The following is a 19,975-nucleotide window of genomic DNA, read 5'->3' as shown; positions in this document are numbered from 1 at the left end:
ATTCGACAGTGTTCCGGAGACGACTCATGATGATACCATCTCTCTCATGATCATCGGATACTTCTAGAACCCGGTTTTAACTCTCGTCAATTATGCATCATCTTTCACGGATACGGAAATCAAATATTTCAACAACACAAATAGCCGTCCTCTTACACTCCAAGCCTCGCTGTAGCCAATATGAAGACTCAACAGTAATGAGCCGACATTGGCTTACCGCCAAGCGTATTTTCTATTCTCTTATTCGGCCGTCTTACTTCTCATCTCAACGAAGCATCGATACGTTGTCATGATGCCGCTCGAAATCATGATCAGAACCAGAGACTATCAAAAACGTCCCTGTTTAACCACGGGAACAGTTTCCATTCCCTTTGAACATTCCTCTGTGGTTTTATAATTTGTATTCCAAAGTTTGGGACAATCATTTACTCTGGTGGTTGGAATCCAATATTTTAACATTCATTTATAACATCTTATATCACGAATTTACAACATCACTACCAACTTCTCAGCATATCTACTAGACATTCGCCATGACCCTTAAGTCTATCCGGAAAAACGTCTAACCCGCCCTTTATCACCCATCAGTCTCGGCGATACAACTCTCTCAGTGGGCAAGTCATCGTGGCTTTCGGCCGATCCTCCGGTGGCCTCACTCACGGCATCCTCCGGCCGGAGAGCACACTTACACGCGGATGCTAGAGGCGCCGGAAAAACACTCCACCCGCGCCTTCTCGCCCTCCGGAGGAACATTGCACTTCATCGGCCCCATGCTACTCTCAATGGGGGATACCGCGGCCGCACCGGGTCAAGGCGCGCGTCGACTTCAACGAACGCACTAGCCTGCAAGCCAATGAGCCCGCCCGCCCATCCACCCGGCCTCAAATGCCCTCAAACTCGCTCAAAACCGCCTCACGCCAAATTATCGGAAATTGGCCTGGCCCGGATTCACACATACACGCGATTCGACTTAAAAAGGGGGCGGAGGGTGGCCCGTCTCGTCGTGGACGGTCGTCACCATCCCTTTACTTGTTCTCGAACATCTCGAACGCGGTCGACAGATCCGAGCTTTTTTATTTTATTTTTAAACGGCGCATTCCATGCAAGAAACGTGCGTGCGGTCGTTGGATGTTCATCCGAGCTTCGCCGCGACACCACCTCTCCAAGCCCTCGGGCGCTTCCCACGTATCCTTCGTTTCACAAGACGGAAAAGAAGGAGACGGGGGGAGAGGGAGAGGGAGAAACCCCGTGAAGCATGAACGCGTCATCGCCCTCTCCGGTTTATCGGCCTCCGCGCGATTGTATGGCACCCCCCTTCCTTGATTTTCTTTCTCTTCCGATTTCGTTTGGGTCTCGTTCCTGTTTGTTCGCCAGAGTCACAAGGCTCCGGAGAATGACGACTGCTACGGGGGGTAGGGCCGGCATCGTTGTCCGAAAGCGACGTCGATGAGATCACTCATGCACACCCCCCCTCCAGTCTCATATATCGGGCACTCGTCGTCTCACGGCAGTTGAGGGCGCAGCACCACCCCGGGGACCAGGAAATTTGTCAACGGTGAATGAACAGCTGAGATACGAGCTTTACGAGGTGGGCTGCCACAAGCCTCGGCGTTCAAACCGCGACCACCCCTCCTGCAAGGCGCCATGGAGGTCCCGTCCCAAGACGCGTATCACTGCCCCCGACTTCAATCCGAATCAGGGTGGCTCAGAGACAGTCGGGGACGACGCCATCGCAGCTCTCGACCTTCCTCGCCAGCGTTCAAATCCCGTCTCCAAGGGACAACGTTAACATCACCGGAATGAGAAAGAGGACATTGTGAGAATCAGTCGTCAATTCTCGTCACACCCTATATGTTTGTCTACCTATTTATATGACCCCCCCTTACCATCGCCTACAGCTCGAAAGAAAAAGCTTCAATCTACCAGGACCGCCAAACCTCCCAAAACAACGCAGCACCGCGAAACGCCTGCCCACACACGGGGTAAACAACCGTGGGGGGAGGGGCCTGATAACACGAGCGGTGAAGCTCGCCGACACAGGCAGCGCTTGTTGATTACATATTATCCTGCCAACCCAACAAAAAAAGGTGCGTATCCACATGGCATCATGGGTACTATATACGTGAACGGTACTGTGGCCCATTCAAGAAATAAAACATAGGGAAAATAAGAATGCTACGGTCCTCGCCTAGAGCTTCTTGCGGATGATGCGCGAGCGGAACTTGGCAGGAGCCGCGGGAGGGTTCCAGGTGGCACTAGATGTACTGTCAGCTGCAAGAACGCAAAAAAAGGGGGGTTATAGGGGTAAAACATACCCAATGTAGTCCGTAGGCGGGTCGATGTTCATGCCAGTCTGGTCAAGGAAATCCACAGTGTTGCCAGCGGCATTGCCAGCAGTCGGGATGCCCTGGGCGCGGCAGGCGGCCTTGTGGTCCTCGGGAAGGCTGAGGTTGCGGAGCCTGTCGGGGGCTTCGATGATGGTGGCAGTGAGGCCCATCTCGACGTGCCACTCGATGTGGCAGTGGAAGAGGTAGACGCCGGGGTTGGTGGCCTCGAAGCGCAGCACGGCGTGAGAGTTGCCCATGACGGAGACGGTGTCACGGCGCGGGGGCTTCTGGTTGAGGCGGGCGCGGTCGACGCCGGGCCAGTCACCGGTGCCGGAGCTGGGGCGCCTGACGACCTGGAAGTGGTGGCCGTGGAGGTGGAAGGGGTGGATGGCGGGGTCCCTGTTGTTGACGACGATGTCGACGATGTCACCGTAGTTGACGACGAAGGGGTGGATGGCGCCGTACACGAGGGGGTTGGTGTTGTTCTCGCCCGTGGAGGCGGCAGTGTACAGAGTAGGCACCTTCTGGTCGACGTATGGAGTTCCGTTGACACAGGAGCGGGGAATGCCGTTCTTGTCGAAGCAGAACTGCCAGTCAAACTGGATGATTTTGGTGGCCGTGGGCAGGATGGCGACGTCTCCGTAGGGCTCGAAGACGGCATCGTCAGAGGGGCGCCACTCCTTTACTACGTCAGTGCCGAAAGGCCTGTCGGGGAACATGACCAATTGACCGGTGTAGTTGAAGGGCCAGCTCTGAGCGAAATCCTTGTTGGTATAGTCGCGGTTGACATCGCCGGCAATGAGGAAACCGTAGTTGCGGTTGTCACGGTCGATGCACTTGATGAGGATGTCGTAGCGCTGGGCGGGGGCGATGCGCAGCATGTAAGTGAGCTTCTGCTTGACGTAGGCCGCGTCGGACATGATGACGTTGATGTCGTGAGAGTCAAAGTGCACCATGAAAGAGGCAAAGGCGGCAAAGTTGATCAAGCGGATGCGGTAGGTCTTGCCCTTCTGGAAGTCGAAGATGGCACCCTTGCCGTCGTTGACAAGGATGCCGTTGGGAGCGGGCGGCGCGTGGCGGGTGTTGGTCGGCAGCAGCATAGTCTGTACCAAAGGAATGGTTTGGCTGTTGTACCTGCAGCATTGTTAGACTCTAAGCATCGCGCGACTTCTCATACGCCACTTACCAGTCAGAAACAGTCAAGATGTACTCCTCATCGTACTGTCCAGCATAGGGGTCGTTGGGGTCGTGGATGATCAAAGGTCCACGCATGCCATCAGGGTACTGGCCCATGTTGTGGGAGTGCCACCAGTACGTGCCGCCCTCATCTGCCTATATCACCAATTAGTCTCAAATTGTCTTATAAGAGCCGCACGTCCACTCCATTTCCACTTACAGTGAAGGAATACGTCATGGTCATGTCTGGGGGCAACGGGCACTGAGTGACCATGCTAGGGCCGTCCATCCAGTTCGTGCTGATCTGGTTGATGCCGTGGAAGTGAATGCCGGTGGTCTGGTTTCCAAGCTTGTTGGTGAGATGGACGATGACGGTGTCACCGACGTTGGCCTCGATCTTGGGGCAGGGCCATTGGCCGTTGATGCCGATGACAGGTCTCGACACATTATTTGGGTTGGCATTAACCCAGGTAGCATCCCAGTTGTAGGTGACTGTTGCAGCTAGGGCAGCATTGGCCAGAGCCAATGTGACGAGAGACCGCAGCATGACGAACACGCTTGTGAATTAGACCTGGCCTAGCGAGTAGAAATTAAGTGATTATCGATACTCTTCCAGCGAACGAGTGGGGAAGGAAGGAATTATCCAGGGGAAAATGAAGGGAAGGGAAGCTTGAGTGAAGAATGAAGTCTCACAACTCAGTCCAAAGAGGGAGCAGGCAAGCCTTATAAAAAGACTGTGACACTCGAAGGGTCCGCATGGCCGGAGCGTGAGAATAGCAGCTGGGAAATACAACCTTCCCTCTCCCGGCTGCCAGCCCCAGCTCGTCGGTAAAGTTGTAGCTCTGACATGGTGCCGGGCTTGGGTTTGGCAAAAGTCGATCGATGACCGGGCGAGACGGGTCACCGGAGGAGAACGGCGACTGAGATGACATATGGCGTCGTGCTGACTGCCTGCACATGGAAGGTACTCACTCCAACGGGGGCATGGCCAGGCGTATGAGCCACAGCTTGGTATTAGCTCCATGCATGGTCGGATGTCCGTTGGCTGCAGCAAGCTAGAAAGTGGAGGCTAGACCCTGTCAAGGTTATCTGGGATGGTTCGTATTGTAGACTGTCAGGTAGGTGGGCATCGCAGAGCATGCTTTGGCATGTCCTCAGACGAATGAGCGTCAGGAGGACCGACGTTATCCAGATGGATGGGACTCTTTGCCCAAGGCGCCTGAGACGGCGGCGGCACAATCGCGCAGTCCTCTGACTACCAAGAAAAGTCACAAGCTGCAGGACGAAGAAGGAAGAGACACATGGGTGGTCTAGATTGCCAGCTCTCGTCGAAATGCAAGGGAGCAATAGAACTTGTGCAGGATGCAGTCGACTGTAAGCCTTGAACTTCCGGGGTGCTCTAGCTGGTCGAAAAAAACAATGGTGGTCGGAGACGAGGAATACTGGCGAGATACGGGTGATTGGACGGTGGGGGACGCCACCATGCAAGCAGGGCTCTGCAGGACAAGAGAAATTGGGACGGAGAGATATTGAGGACTACGGCAGCAGGCTGGCACCAATCCCTGGCCTTGCAGACGGAAACCTTGAAGTAGATCGTTTGACAGCGTATGGGCAGGCGGCTCGTTCGAGGCTGGATTTGCAGGCCACAGCACATCAGGTCTGCGCCTCACAAGAATCGACTTGAGGACAAGACAGGACAGTTCCTAGGCTAGCAGTTCTCTCCGCTCTCTGAAAAGCGGCTAATACGCAACGGCAACGATAGAAGCCGAGAAGTGTGTACCTGGTGGGTGTATGGGCAAAGCTCGAGGTTGCAGGCCTAGTTCGGCCGAAGCGCTCGGGGAAACGGCGACGTCATGGCGGTAGCCCTTGCCATATTGAGGTTGGGTGACGGGCCTCGACGAATTGAAGGCCGAAATACGGGACGCTCTGGTGACATGAGACGGTCGCCGTATTCCGTCCCAAGAAACACTCGAGCATGCATAGTGTAGCTCCCGTTACTTGGCGTCAGGTAAGACTGTAAACGTTGGGCTATGAATTGGATCGAGAACACGCGAGGGTTCTGGGGTGGCGTCGAAGAGTGTGGGTCACTTCAGCGCGGATAGACGTGTCTCAGAGACCCAAGATTTAAGGTGAGGTACAGTAGGTCTCGGGCCTAGGTCGAGAAAGGTCATGCTGTGCTGATAAGGTCAGAAGTGTGGATTCCTTGCAGCTTGGTGCTGTTGCTCTCTGGTCACCGGCCCGCCATAAGGAAACTGTTGGACTTTGCATTTACGACAAACCGTTGTTCTGTGTCAGATGTTACGGCCGCTCGGTACTGTACATCCACGGGCGTCCTGTCCATGTTGATAGTGAGGATGCCACGACAGCTGTAGTACCATCGTGGCCTGCAGAAGACCAAGAATCCGTCGGCACTAGCTGACAAAGGAACGGCACGCCCGGCTGAGATAATACCATGCTGGGCTTGGCTGAGGCGGGACAGGTAATCAATCGTTCGAGGGCCATCAGCGTTGGCGTAAAAGAGTCCTATGCTTACTTTCGTAGGTTCACCCACCGTCGCCGAGTGGCATGGGGCCTATAGGGGTTGAGAGACACCCCAAAGCCACAGCCGACGCACGGGACATTGGGTGCCACCAGTTTGCTGTAATCATGGCGTGGCGTCTTGTCTTGTCTTGTCTCGCCCTGCTGTGGCCGACGACGTGCGTATAAGCTAAGGTAGGCGAAGTCGGGATTTCGTTGTGTGGGTGGGTTGAAGGCCTTGGATACAAACCTCTCGGGGTGGGTTGTGGTTGGAAGAAACGACCCGACATGGATGTGGTGGAGGCAACGTGAAGTGCGGTAGAGGTACGTACCATGGCTGGAACCAAGCCCGAGGCTCTGAAGGTTAAGTGCCCTGAGATGCGGAATTTCCTCCCGCATTAGTGTTGGCGAGATGCGATCCTCGCCACCCCTCACCATCCATCCCCCTCACCGTCCTCAAAATAGTACTGACCGCAATGCAATGGAGATTGAAGCTGCACTTTGCCTACAGTCCAAGAGGGTCGGGCTGTCTTGGATGCGTTTCCCTCGGCTTGGTCGCATTAACATCGGGTTGAGAGTGGAAATTGTTTGCCCGTTCTGTTTCACTTCAGCAAGGCGTTATGGGACCAGTGACAACAATAACCTTGACCACCATCACGATCACGATCACGCTTGCAGCCGCTGCTGGGGAGCGGGCGGGGAAGGGGGCGGGGACGATTCAAGATCAAAGCTGGCCCCGGTGCTATCAGGCGAGGGGTAGCAGGCCACGGGCCCTTGTCATTACATACGCTCTGCTCCGAAACCTGACTTCTTGACCTGACTATTACCGTAACGCCCGGCCTGGTCTTTGCAAAGTCTCCTGCGCCGACAGTCTTGCCGTCATGTTTTGTTCTCATGATGGAGAGCCGGTTCCTCCTTCGTCAAAGGGTTCCGTTTATAGGGCCGTTCATTCCGGGCACCTCGTTCTTTGCCGGAGACCACCTCAAAGTCGCCGACGTGTTTGCCCTTGTTTGACGGCCAGGCTTGTTGGATCGTGACTCTGGACTCTGGACCAATCATTGCCTTTCCGCGGGCGAGAAACTCAATTGGACGATACCTTGGTTTGGGCAAAATCATAACCCTCTTCTGCATTTGGCGCGCCTTGCGGGCTCGTTTGCCTAGGTTCTCGGCGCCTGGCCCCCCAGCCATTGCGACGTCACTCTTTCGCGATTGCCACAGTAGTCCTTTTGCTATGTCTGTCTACAATATTTGACTGAGACCGGCAGAGAAAGCCCCCGCTCTGCAAAGCTACCATCCATCCATCGGCATAATCAGCGTGGAGTAGTACTACTCTGCTCATCCACTTCAACTCCGGTCCAACAGAACTACCGCCTGGGTTTTCAGGTGGCCCGAATGCCACACCATTCCATCCCGGCCCAAGCCCTGACCTTACTTGGCTGCCCGCTGGCACCTCGCCCGTTGCAACCCACCCGTAGCACCCCTGTCCCAGATCATCTCTTGGTGCCCGTCAACTGGCACTTTCGTGGCCCTGGGATGCCCCTGGACAGCGCGCTAACGTGGGCTCCGATATAGCCAGCCTGTTCCTGGACCCCTTTGGTTGCACATCCTCGCCTGCTGGCCCATTCACAGCCCTGTAGGCGTAACAGCACCAACCGGACTAGACGCCTAGAGGAGGCACCCACCCATCCCACACGCTTCCGCTCCGCGGTCTCCGCTAGATCGGATGGACAGTGCCGCGCCGCCGATGCCTGTCATGGGGAACTGACCGGCGCCCACGTCTGTATCTTTCTTTCGGGCAGCATAAGCTGTAAGAGGCAACCAGCATTGTGACACAGCGAGGAATATTGTTCCTCGGCCAGGAATCAGGAATACCATGATGCTGCAATGCATGTAAGACATGGCCCGCAGTTGGTCCCCAGATGAACACGTCAAACATGCCGTTGAGGCGTGGACTGTCAAGCGAACCAAGAAATTAACCCAAGACAGGCCTGGGGGCTGAAGGATTAGGACAAAGCCCAGCTACCCCTATCTATGCCTTGTGCACAACGACCAGCTCCTTTCGCAACGAGGTTCCATCGTCGTACATGCACGGATCATGGAAGTTCGAAGACCAACCTCCTAGCGCTTCTTTTTCCGCTTTTCCCGGCCTCAGCTCTGGCAGCCCGTATTCCCGCCTAGCTCGACGCTGTCTCTCGCTTCGCCCATTTTTATCTCACCGTATCGTATTCCCTTGGCCAACCTGAGCTTTATTTCTTCTTCCCTGGGCTAGCTCTCAACGGCGGGCCCCGCAACAGGCACTCTCTAAATAGAGTGATAAACAGTCGCGCCTTATCCGACTTGGAGAAAAAGAAACGGCTTCACTCGCTTTCCAGGCCGCAAATGCTTTGTCCCGATGCCATCCGTGTTGCCACCAGCCCGTAACACATAGCCGACCCAAATCTTTGGGATCCAGCCCTTGCCCAATCGTGGGAACAAGATGGATTTGGTGCCATGTATGGAAACCCCGAGAATTTCAATATCATGCATTTATAGCATGCTATGCTTAACCTTAATGCAGCTAGTTGATGTGTATTTTTTGATGCAGTGATGGGTGCATCATAAGCACCGTTCCAACTTGACGGCTCACCACCATCATGGGAGTTGCAGTTTGACGTGCTGAGTGCGATGCACCCAACCATGTGGTCAGCTCCATACCCCTGGGCGCCGCCTATCTACTATGCCGAGCCCGACATATTCCAACATCCCATCATCCTGGTCACTTCACACAAACTTCACTTTCCAAGCCAACACCAAGACCCTTGCGGACAATAACTGGCCGCGGGTGCAACCTGGAGGCTCATGCACACCTCAGCATTGTGCATATACCGATACGGAAATATTGCATTGCGCGCCGGCCTAGCCCAAATACTCTCCCGTGAGTGGTCGGATGCGATGCATGCCATCCTAGCGCCAACCATTCGCCGAGCCTTGCAGTAGTCTCGGTTCACCGTCCGTATTTTTGGTGGCTGGCATCGACGAATAGTCAGCCCACACAAACATTCGGCTGACTAGAGCATCTGCGCCAGCCTGCCCTGTCATGGATCAGCGGGAGGGCTAGCTGACGGCTTCGTGGCTCAATGACACCGGGGTTTGCAGAACATTGATTGCTCTTGCAGCAGGAAGAGGAGACAGCGATTATCCACGCGTTGGCCTTCCGGCCTCCATTTTCCTACTCAATGTCTATCGGAAACAGGTTTGACAGCTGACTACCGGTTGCACCGAGTGTCTTATGCCAATCTGCCCTTCCCCTTCCCTATCCGGGCCATCGCCTGACCATGTAAGCGGCGTCTCGAAGTCTCCACTCCCGCCGGCACCGTCCGTCCGGATCGCCGAGTCGTTGATGAGTAGATGTGGGGTCACCCCCGGAGGCGACCCCCGGGATCCCCGCTTCTCAGTTCCGAGTCTTTGATCGTTCGACATTTTGCCGCCTTCAACAGAAGACCCAGAATACCTGAAATGACGTATGGTATCATGGGGGAAATGAAGGGCATGATCGTCTTCTTCGTTTCGACTCGTCCATGAGTGACGGGCGTTTCGACCACTACAATACGGACAACGATAGAGCTCCGTGCCGTTGTGCCGATTTCTTCGTCCGAAGGTTGGGTTTCTGCAGGGGGAGAGCTCTTCACATGCTCGTAGATAGCCTATGTCGCACATTTCCCGGCCCCTGGTCCAGGAACGTTCAATTCCAGTTTCTATAGACCAGTGTCGGCCTCCTGTCAGGCTGCTAGCGCGCGTATGCCTTGACGCCATTTAAACCGGGAGGCTGGTTATGTCGCCACGCTTTGGGCGCGCAATGGGCACACGTGCCTCGTCTGAAGGGCGGTGATGCTGCTCGGCAACTAGGCCAACCCCGCAGAGGAAAACGACGTAGACTTTTGAAACGAATGCCTCCGATGCCGCTCGGCCCAGCTTGCGTAACACGACATAGGCACTGGCAATCTATTTTTCTTCTTTTCCCCCCTTGTAAATGCATCCTCTTGGCAACCGATCTTCGTACAGTTCTCGGCAGTAGGGCATGGGTTTCGTCGACTAGCCAACGGTCCGGGATCATGGGGCCCCCCCGGGGCATATGCGCGGCCGGCACTCGTGGGGCAATTCGGGAACGACCGCAGGCGGTAGCCCGGCCCCGAATACGAATTTGTTCCGGAATGACCACTTTCGTAACGTCTTGGAATCTACCTTGTCCTTGGCAGTGTAGGACAGAAAGCGAATATAGTGTTGGTGCCTGGAAGCCTATACGCTCGCCGGCCACACGGTGTCGGTTGGATCGGGACTTGGCTGCTATCTGACTTTTGTATGAGAACTCTCTCGGGAACATACTCCTCGCCTCTCTAAACAAAGTGAGGAAAATACACTTGCGTGAGGCTGTACCGCGTCTCTGGATGTGACCTGACCGAGATTTGATCGGGCTGAAGGTGCAATAACTCTATACATGACCGCCCATTTGAATATGTTTACGCGGAGACATTTCCACAATCTTCACATTGTGGTAGAGGATGCGAGCCTACCCAGCTATCCGTCTCTCATTGCGAACCTGAGTCATAGGAATCACTCACTATGAGACGGCATGTGAAAGTTTCTCATTCGTGGCGTGATGCCTTTTGGGTCATTCGGTATGAGGCAGAGCCCCGCAAAGGGTATGGTATTTCAGTGTTTCAACGATCCTCGAACATGGCGAGAGTTTACAAGTGCAACCCAATTCAGAATCCCGCGCACGCAACTCCTCTACAGCTCGAGGCTTATATAACCCACAATTAATTTGCTGGAACAGAAGCCAGGAAAAAAGCATCAGAGTTTCGCCTTACTTCCTCGCCTGCGCGCGGCACCCGACCGCACCGCCCCGCATCCGCTCTCGTCGTCGGGAACTCTAGTTGAGTCTAGGGAAGACCCTTTGAGGAAGCCATGAGACTGATTTTTTAATTAGACTACATTGAGGCTTTCTTCCCCACGGAGTTCCGGTTTTCATATATTGCCGAGGAACATGAACATCACGGGTTGTGAAGGGAACTTGGCCGAATCACACATGAACCCTCGGAAACTCAGTACGATGACAGTGTAAAAAGAAATAGATTCATTTTCATATCGTTTGACTTTTGTATATTCTGTTTAGATAGGAATGGTTGTGATAGTCTCGGCCGACACGGACCTATGCTGCCTACGGCCTTGATATTTACGCCTGCTCGGTTTACTGAATATTTCACTTTCAACTGAACCACCCTAGTTCTATCGGATTCATTCAGCGAAAGACCACTGATATTGAAACTCGCCAGACAAAGCTCTGGTAGAATTTTTTCTGGCAGAGAGAACAGGAGATGCTGCTCAGTATATTCCAAGTCGGATATGGATTGGCTCTTGTGCATGCATCTACCATTGTTGACGTCCTCGGATCTGCCTAACCGAGAAACCACAAACCATGATAGAAATAGTGAATATAGGCTTACTGAGGATCTAAATTTCAAGTATTTGTGTGGTTTGTGAGAGAAACAACAAGTTTTGCAGCTGGGCACCGTTCAACGGCCGTCTGGGCCGGAAACTTATGTCTCTGACATACAATTTGACCGCCTAGCCCCGGGTATCACCCCCTCTCAATGCTGGCAACATTGTATAACTACATCGAGCAACTCGTGGTCGGGTTTTAACGATTCTATCAAAGCTGTGGCATATCTCGTCAGCTTTCGTGAGTTGCAAGATAACCAGTGGCCAAGTTATAGACTCGCGAAACTCGGGAGACTTCCGGTTTCTGCCCTCTATCCGATGACCACTAAGGATCCCGATGAGAGTCCAATTTCATAAACGCCAACGAGATTCTTCCTTCATGTTCAGAGAATGGAAGTGATACATGGATTCTGAGAGACTAGTGGCTGGCAAGGCAATCGCCGCCGTGAAGACAAGTGCGTTTTGGTACTCTCAGGCTGAGCATATATCACGACACAAACTACACATCATCATCATATTATATCAACATCTAACCAAAGTCACATAGACATGTGGAGATTCAAACTTGGCTGTCCGGTTCTCATTTTGGTGTTCAGCATTTGCTGAAAAGCCTCAAAGCCCACGAAGCACTTACTCAACTATCAGTTCAATGCACATGGTGAAATAAGGGGCCAAGGGAAATATAGATGATAGTGTTGGATTACTCAGCCAGAATACAGGGAGCCGGCCAGCAGCAGCAGCCGGCCGCGGCAGCGGAACCCGGAGATCCAACTCCGGGCTGCCAACAGCAATATCTTCACTACTGCTGCTGCTGCCAACCTACCTACTTTCTCTTGAACACGCACCAGAATACAGTACCAGTTTTGACCTTTTGTTTTCGCCTGAATTAACACCCGTACGGTATCCTGTGATACCAATAGGTATGATACAGCCATGACGAGTGGTTTGGCCTTCCCTGGTTCTTAATAATGGGCAACAATCGCCCACTCCTCTATACTAGAAACAACGACGTGAGTATAAAACTTGCGAACGGCCCCCCATCAGCCGATATGATGCTTCCCAACCCGACATGGCAATCCATTTTAGCGGCTTGGGCAGGCGTCAATAGCTGTTGAATGCTCTTCGGTTAGGGCGTGAACACCGAGGACAAATGATTTCACGGATATTGTAGTTTGGAAAACGGTTGAGATAGAATGCGATTACTATACTAGATGTAGTATTCGGGCGGTCACTTTTGTCCTATTTCAGAACAGTGCCGGCTGTAGGATCCAGAAACCAGTTAGTGAAGCACACATGCCCCCTGACTCGTTGCTTGCCGCCGGTTGAAAGAGTCTAGCTCGCGCCTCCCGAGTCATTGTTCGCCTCTTCTGGCTGAAAGAGTCCCATATAGCAGCCACGATATCTCGAATTCAAGCCAGTATCTCGGACTCGGGCACCATTTATCCGCAGTAGCAGTCGCAGTCGGCGCCGTTGGCCATCCACCTTCCAGCTCCTGTCCGGCACTGCCTAGGTGTTAGTCCAATGTTCATTCACGGACAGGCTCAATCATGATGCCCTGAGCCCAGTGGTATCTGAAGAAGGGGTGGGGGTGTCAATTCACCTTGTTACTGCACAGCGCATAGCAGCCATCTTGGTCCGAAGGGCTACAGTTCGAAACCCACTACACGCAGAAAAAGTCAGCACATGGTACAATTATTTTGACGCTCTTTAATGGCAGCGAATCCACACGACCGAAGGGATTCTCCCCCGGGAGTAGGGAGACTTGCGTTTGAGGGGTACGAGGTGCCGCATCGCAGCAGCCGCAGGTCCGCCGATACGCTGGAGATCTGCAGCGCAGCCAGGAGGAAAGCAATGAAGAAGCGCATTTTGACTGTCTACAGAGAAGTTCGATTTTAGGTGCGTCTAAAAGATCGAAGGTCGGAAAAAAAAATCACGAGTGAACGACTGAACTAATGAGCAAGAAGGGGGTACAAAGCTATCTGACCCCGTCTTTGTCTAGCTTATATATATAAACGTATTTATATACAGACTGTAGAGACCAATTTCATCTGTACAAACTCCAAACGCCCCCGTAAATATTAGTTGGGTATCAATATCAAAGAGAGGCATAAACCTGCCTATTTCGGGTTACTGAGCTTAGAAGACTGGTGCGCCTGACTCGCCGATTAATGTATTAAACTCTTTAAACTCAGCAACTTGGCTAGCCTCTCTACTTTATACGAACCGACAAATTTACGTAACCCAGGTTAACTTCCTATGAGCATGCTCCTAGCGGCAGACGATGGTACGATAATAAGTTGCTGCTGGTACATCCCCGCGAAAACAGGAGCATTCCATACCGCCCGGGCGGCTCCGGCATTGGATTCGGTGCACGTCCCGCGGGGCGGCTTCCCAGATGGACCGTTGACATAGTTCGTAAATTACCCAGGGTGCTTCAAATAAACCAACGTTGATGTAGAAATCTATATAGGGGCTTTAAAAGTGAACGCCCAGAAGTCCTTGTCTTCTTCCTTTCCCGCACGCTGTGGCCCAGACTGCTGGCTCTCTGACGACTCGGTCGATTTGAACGAGCAGTCGGTTCACTGCACCAAACCCCGATCATTGTGCTACTAATTTCGGACAACTGCATCGTGAAGCATCTCGGCCGGAACTTTTGGAATTGTAATATTAGATACAGAGATGCAAGTCAAGAGTCAACGCTGCGATGCCACAACAGCACCGGACGCAGGACGCCACAGGTCCGGCCCCCGGACGGAACTCGGTCGAGTCCTTTGGCCGTTATTTCCCAAGTACCCCACCCCCCAATTCCCCGGTAGACGAATGCCAAGATCCGATGCGTAAGGATTTTCTCGCTTTCGGTCTCGTTGGCACGCTCCTTGAGCGGGCACATTGCCATTGGCGATCCGAATGGTTCCCTCGAGCGAATACCGGCCGCTGACTAACCGGCCATAATCATTAACTAGAGAGTAATCGAATTTCAACCTCATCACGGACGTTATGAAATCGCTCCTTTCTTTAACTTTCTTTTTCTTTTCACCTTCTTCTCCTCTTTCCCGTTTATTCATCTGACACGTTTGATTGGGGCGCGGCGAAAGAACACACTCGTCGCTAGGATTGAGGGGACAATTCCGCAGATGGGCAACATGGGAGCCTTGAAAACATCACTTCTGGCTCATGGAACATAAGGTGAAAATCCCTTTTCCAAAGTGCTTTCCGGACAACGAGTTGATGGGGACATCGCACTGCTCGGAACAGGCCGACCATGCTATCAACCCTGCCCCTAGAGAGGCAACAATGAGAGAACGCAGAACATCAGTCTGCCTAAGAAGGAGAGGATTCACACTCATCAAGTTGCAATGAGGTTCGGATGTGTCCGGCAATGACCCTGGTGGAGAAACCAAGCCACTCTTTTTCTTGTCCTGGCTTGCCAACCCGCTTCCGTTGACAACTCTAAAGCATCACCGTTGTAATCCAGAAGTGAATGACAGGACCTCCAACGCCGGGACTGGCTTATTTCAGGCCCGTCAACGTCTCTAAGCATCGAAAATCTCTTCCAACCCGCTCCACGTTCCCTTGGATCTCTCCTCCCAGTACGAGTCTTTGCCCGTTCTCAGTTTCCATACCTCCTCACCCTCCGGCCCCTGGTCAACCTTGGTAAACCACTTGGGCTTGTGCTCTTCGCCCTTCTCTTCGAGCACGCGGCGCCGGGCTCGCTGTGCCTCCTCCAACTTGACTTTCCACTCTTCGGCCTGGTCGAGATCTCCCTTCTCTGCCAGCCGCTGGTCAGGCCTGAGACGACTGTCCGTGGGAGGCAGCCTGCCCTTTTCGATTTCCGTCACCTCGTTCAGGGCGGCCGCAAATGTCGTCATTCCGTATGTGTTGGCGGCATTGTCAACAAGCTTGCCAACGTGCCAGATCTCCTGCCCGGCCGCTTTGCCGGCCTCCACCACACGAAGACCGCCGGTCCACGTGCCAGAGAGACTGCTACCCGTATGTACGCCATCTGGTCCGTAAGTCTCTACCTGAACATCCTCTCCTCGCCCACCAAACATCCCCTTGCTTCGGAACTCGACAGAAGCTTTGGCGCCAGTGGAGTCGTTGCAGATCTGCATGACGCCGACCGGCTCAACATACTTTTCACCCATCACCACGTTGCGCAAGAACATTGTTGCATGTGTCCACGAGTACAGTTCATCGGTTCCGTCAGCAAGTCGAAGAGCCACACGAACACGGCCTTCAGTCGTAATTTCGGCGCTCTTTCCCCAGAACTTTTGCGACGGGGCGGGGGTCTGGCTGAATGACCAGCTGGCCGAATCGGCCTGCATGGCGAGCCTCACGGGGCGATGGCAGACCTTTTCTACAAGCAGACGGAATCCTCCGGGCACCTCCTGTTCTGTCCGCAGCATCTCAAATGTCTCACCGAGCAGAGGGTTGAAGGGTTTGCGGATAGCGCGCTCCTTTGCGCGACTGGTGCTGAATTGCGAAACCGCGAATGCCGTGATGTAGAGTAGGCGATCCTTGGACTCTTTCTGTCGAGCAGCTTGATCGAGAAGTTGGGCGTATTCCAGCTGTTCGGCAACGCGCTGCAGAAGGGATATGGGCTCGTTTGCGGACACGGGCATACTAATGGTGCTGAGATCTTTGCCTACGTTCTTCCGCACAAAAGCAATCAGACTGGGAGGCTGTACCAAGGCTGGTGGTACCTTGGTTCGCCTGGTGACTGAAATGTCCACTGGCAACGGCGACAAGCTCTTGGGTTTTGCCGGGTAACAACTGGTATCGTCTGAGCCCATGCCGTCGTCCTCCTGGACCGACGAGATAGACGATGAGTCACTCAAGTTCTCGTCCGCCTCAGAGTCTGGACTTTCATCCTCGCTTTGGGCGATTCTGACAATTTGAGAATCCGTTTCGCCGGCCTCGGCATCGAAGAACTCTTCTGTCGACACCGTTTCCATGCTTCTTCGGGAGGGTGCCGCCGATAGAGGAGCCGGTACTCGCCGGCGCTTCCCATTGGCAATGAGCGTCGTGAACTCGGACACGACCGAGTCTAGGTCGCTGAGAAGCGCTGCGCAGTGCTCCTGCGTGCTCTTTTCCTCGTGGATAGAGGCTTTGGATTTTTGTTTCGAATGCCGCGGGCCATTGGCAGTGATAGTCGTCGACACACTACCAGGGGATGGGACGGCTAGAGCAATTGCGGCAGCCGATTGATGCGCCTGGGGCGTGGAAGCAGTAGGAGTAGCATTGCTCGATTTGCGCTTCCAGAATGGGCGCCTCTGCGGCTGCTCCGCCACAGGAGGGGGCGGGAAATAACCGTCTGGCTCCTCGCCCAACGTACTGCCTGGGGACAGGAAAGTCGACCCGGCCATACTGACGGGCCTCTGATTAGACATGTCCTTGACCAGGCGACGGAGCGCGTCCCTAGTGCCAACCATTCGGCTAACAAGAGTTTCGACTTGTTGCCACTCGCGGTCCTCTTCCAGGCTCGACTGAGTTGGCTTCAAATGCGTGGTGTTGACCCTCAGCGGAGCTGCTCTGGTGCTGTTGTTTTTCTCCTCGCTAGCTTCCAGGCCTCTCGCCGCGCGGCTCGCCTTCTCCAAGGCCTTGGCCCATTCGTTGAATTCCTTGGCATTGGATGCCCGCAGATGCCAAATCTCAGCGCCCGAGTCAATGTTAATTTCTCTCCGACGCTCGTCGGCCGCGATAGCAGCAAGGCTGAGGGGGATGGCACCGCGCAGTGCAGACGAGTTGCGGTTGTAATAGTACGAGAGGGTGCAGGAGGAGTAGTCGAGAGAGAAGAATCTGCGGGCATAGCCCTGACCCTTCTTTCTCCTCCTCTTGTGAAGAATACCCGTATGGTAGTTGGCGTTTCCGTCGCTGCGACCCGAAGCTGAAGTTGGGCGCCCTGCCGCGATGTGGCTATGGAGGCTGTCTTGGGAGGCGGAGGTAACGGTGGTCATCTGCGGCAGGCTCGTTTTGCTGGCGCTCGCGTTCGACCCAGCCTGGAGGTTGGGGAAGTTCTGAGCGGTGGTCTGGGGCGGTGCACCTGTCGGGTAGGTCAAAAGGACAAAGGTGGCCGTCTTGGAAATCTGCTTGGAGAAGGTGTTGTCGAAGACCAAGCCGAACATTCCGCCCTGGCCCTCGGGCACATCCCAAGTCCCGGTTGACACCTTGTCGGCATCACATTTCCCGTGCCATTTCACGGGTATAAAGCCCTTGTTGGCGAGCTGCTCTTGGGCGGTGCTCGTATCCCTCCTGGCAAAAGGTTTCTTGGGCTCGGCTACGCCGGAAGTAAAAGAGCCGGCGGTCGCGCCATCGTCGTTCTGGTTCGTAAGGAGGCCGGCTGCGCCTGTGCCTGGGTGCTTGACGATGCCAAAGTTGCTGGCCCGGCGAGTGGTAAGCGCATGTGGGATTGGAGAAGCGGGTTCAGGGGTGGGAGGGGAAGACGAGGACGTACATGGACTTCTTGTGTGGCTGAACGCTCCAGGAGATGGTGTGGCCTTCGTCGACCTTGACCCAGCGGACGATGTAGGACTGTTCCGAGGCAGCTGTTAGCACGGAGATGCCTCGTCGGCAGTCGAGGCGAATGCGGAGCGGAAGGGGTAGGCCGGGGACGGCGACGACTGACGTACCTTGCTATGGATCTCCAACTGCTCAATGCCCGCCATTTTTGCGGGTTGAGGCGTGAGCTGTCGGTTTCGGTACGGTTCGGGGAGAGATTGGAAGCTGGCTGCCCAGTACGCGTTCTGGTTCCGGTGGAGGTCCCAACACTATTGAAGGGACATGATGTGGAGGGCGAGGAGGTTTGATAATAATTCAATGGGGTGAGGGAGGGAGGGAGTGCTGTCCGGGGAGAGGTGAGAAGCGAATGACACCCTTGTCCGGAGCTGCAGCAGCAGTAGGCAGCCTGTAGGCCGTAAGGTACGCGGAAGGAGAGCGTGTGGGAGGTCTTTTCTGGACACCTCGTCCGGCCTAACCCAGCCACACACACGCCGCCCAGAGAAGCACCCTGGTCACTGAACGGTTGGTTGGGGGCGGAACGTCATTTGGGGGAGAAGGGGCTTCAGGTGACTGGCCGGCGCTGGGAGGGCGGAGGCAGGGGACGGGGTGGGCTGCGACAAACGGCAAACGGGCTGTGCGAGAGTGCGGTAAGCCGCGGGCTGGCGCGGGCGCGGGCGAGCAGGGTGGCAGGTGCCCGGTGGGTGGGGTATTTTATTTCTATTTTGTTTTGGCGAGTTGAGGCTGGGCTGTTTTACGTAGGAATTGCAGCGGGCCCGTCGCGTTGGAGGTGATGGATCTCTCGGGCTGGTATCCATGCTGTCATTTATTTCAGTGCACTTTCGTCAGCCTCGGGTCATCAGGAGCATCTGGTATGGATAGCGGGCTCTCTCCAGATAGGCGACTCGGGTCATCGTCTGTCTGAGCGCTGTGAGACGTGCCACGCGGCGCCCGATGGCCCTGTCAAATCGACCGGCGCCATGCAGTGCGAGTGCGACACTATTTCCGCGTACTCCCATACCCCGTCACCTCAATCGAGCCCCGGGAGCAATTTCATCACGCGTATGCACCGCCGTCTGCTGGGGCCGATCGGGTCATCAGCCTTGTGAACCACCCCGAGACGATTTACGGCTTGCCGAGGCTTGTGATGCGTAATTGCGCCGCAGAATGGACAGTGGCGTTCAGAACATCCCAAGCCCGGGGCGACCTTGGATTAACACACAACGGCTGTCCATGCACACAGGCTGCATCGCAGATCAGTCTGCCAGGAAAGCTCTTGAACTTCCTACGTCATGTTGCAGGGACAAAGCGTTGAAACGGTCGCAGGATGGGCCAGAGTTGTGCTGGGCACCTACCTACTCTGAAGACCGGGTGAGAGACGTCGGGAATCGCGGGTACCCATCTCATGACTATTGGACACCGAGGTGCGACTGGCATTATCAAAGCTTAAGAACCAAAGCTCGCTCAGTGGTTGCACTACGCTCGGGAATTGTTTAAAAAAAATATAAAAAGGAAAATGTCAAGGCGATGAGGTGAGACGGCATCTTATCTCATCCTGCCTTTCAAGCCGCCGGTGTGAGCCCGGTTGTACAAGGCGAGTTGCAGCAGCTGAAACGATGACCTCGATCTGACAGTCACCAAGGTACCGTACCTCTGGAAATGGGAGCTGCGGGTGAACACTGACAGGCTGGCAGTCCATGTCATTAGTGGTGGTGACATATCAAAACACCAAAAAAAAGAAATTCACACGAGGCCGTTCCTCCCCTCGGGAAGCGCTTTCAATCCTCCATCTCTGTTGACAACCAAGTGACAGCAAGGATCTCGCGTCGAAGTATCCAACGGCCTGTCTCTCGCTCTCCCACTCTCCCCTTTCTCTCGGCAACGCCCGGCCCCGCGGCACCACCGGATTAATATCGGGCCCTCATATTCCACGTCACGAAATCCCGGCAACGACTACTATATATGTATGATCACCCAGATTG

At 54.4% G+C, this 19,975-nt stretch overlaps 2 protein-coding genes across 2 annotated transcripts; both read right to left on the bottom strand.

The window, feature by feature from the left end:
* Positions 1-2,188: 2,188 nt before the first annotated feature.
* EsH8_V_000397 (uncharacterized protein) lies at positions 2,189-4,050 on the bottom strand (the record flags this gene model as incomplete). The annotated part of the gene is made up of 4 exons (XM_083272913.1): positions 2,189-2,255; positions 2,316-3,461; positions 3,514-3,659; positions 3,724-4,050. The coding sequence occupies 4 exons, from the start codon at positions 4,048-4,050 to the stop codon at positions 2,189-2,191; spliced, it is 1,686 nt and encodes a 561-aa protein (XP_083125628.1).
* A 10,981-nt stretch (positions 4,051-15,031) lies between these two features.
* On the bottom strand, positions 15,032-18,163 carry EsH8_V_000396 (oxysterol-binding protein related protein OSH3; the record flags this gene model as incomplete). The annotated part of the gene is made up of 3 exons (XM_083272912.1): positions 15,032-17,876; positions 17,953-18,029; positions 18,128-18,163. 3 exons carry the CDS (start codon positions 18,161-18,163, stop codon positions 15,032-15,034), a joined length of 2,958 nt encoding a protein of 985 aa, XP_083125627.1.
* Positions 18,164-19,975: the final 1,812 nt, after the last annotated feature.

The sequence above is a fragment of the Colletotrichum jinshuiense genome, chromosome 5 (genome assembly GCF_051148585.1).
Source record: "Colletotrichum jinshuiense chromosome 5, complete sequence".
NCBI lineage: Eukaryota > Fungi > Ascomycota > Sordariomycetes > Glomerellales > Glomerellaceae > Colletotrichum > Colletotrichum jinshuiense.
This window is presented reverse-complemented; position numbering and strand designations above follow the sequence as displayed.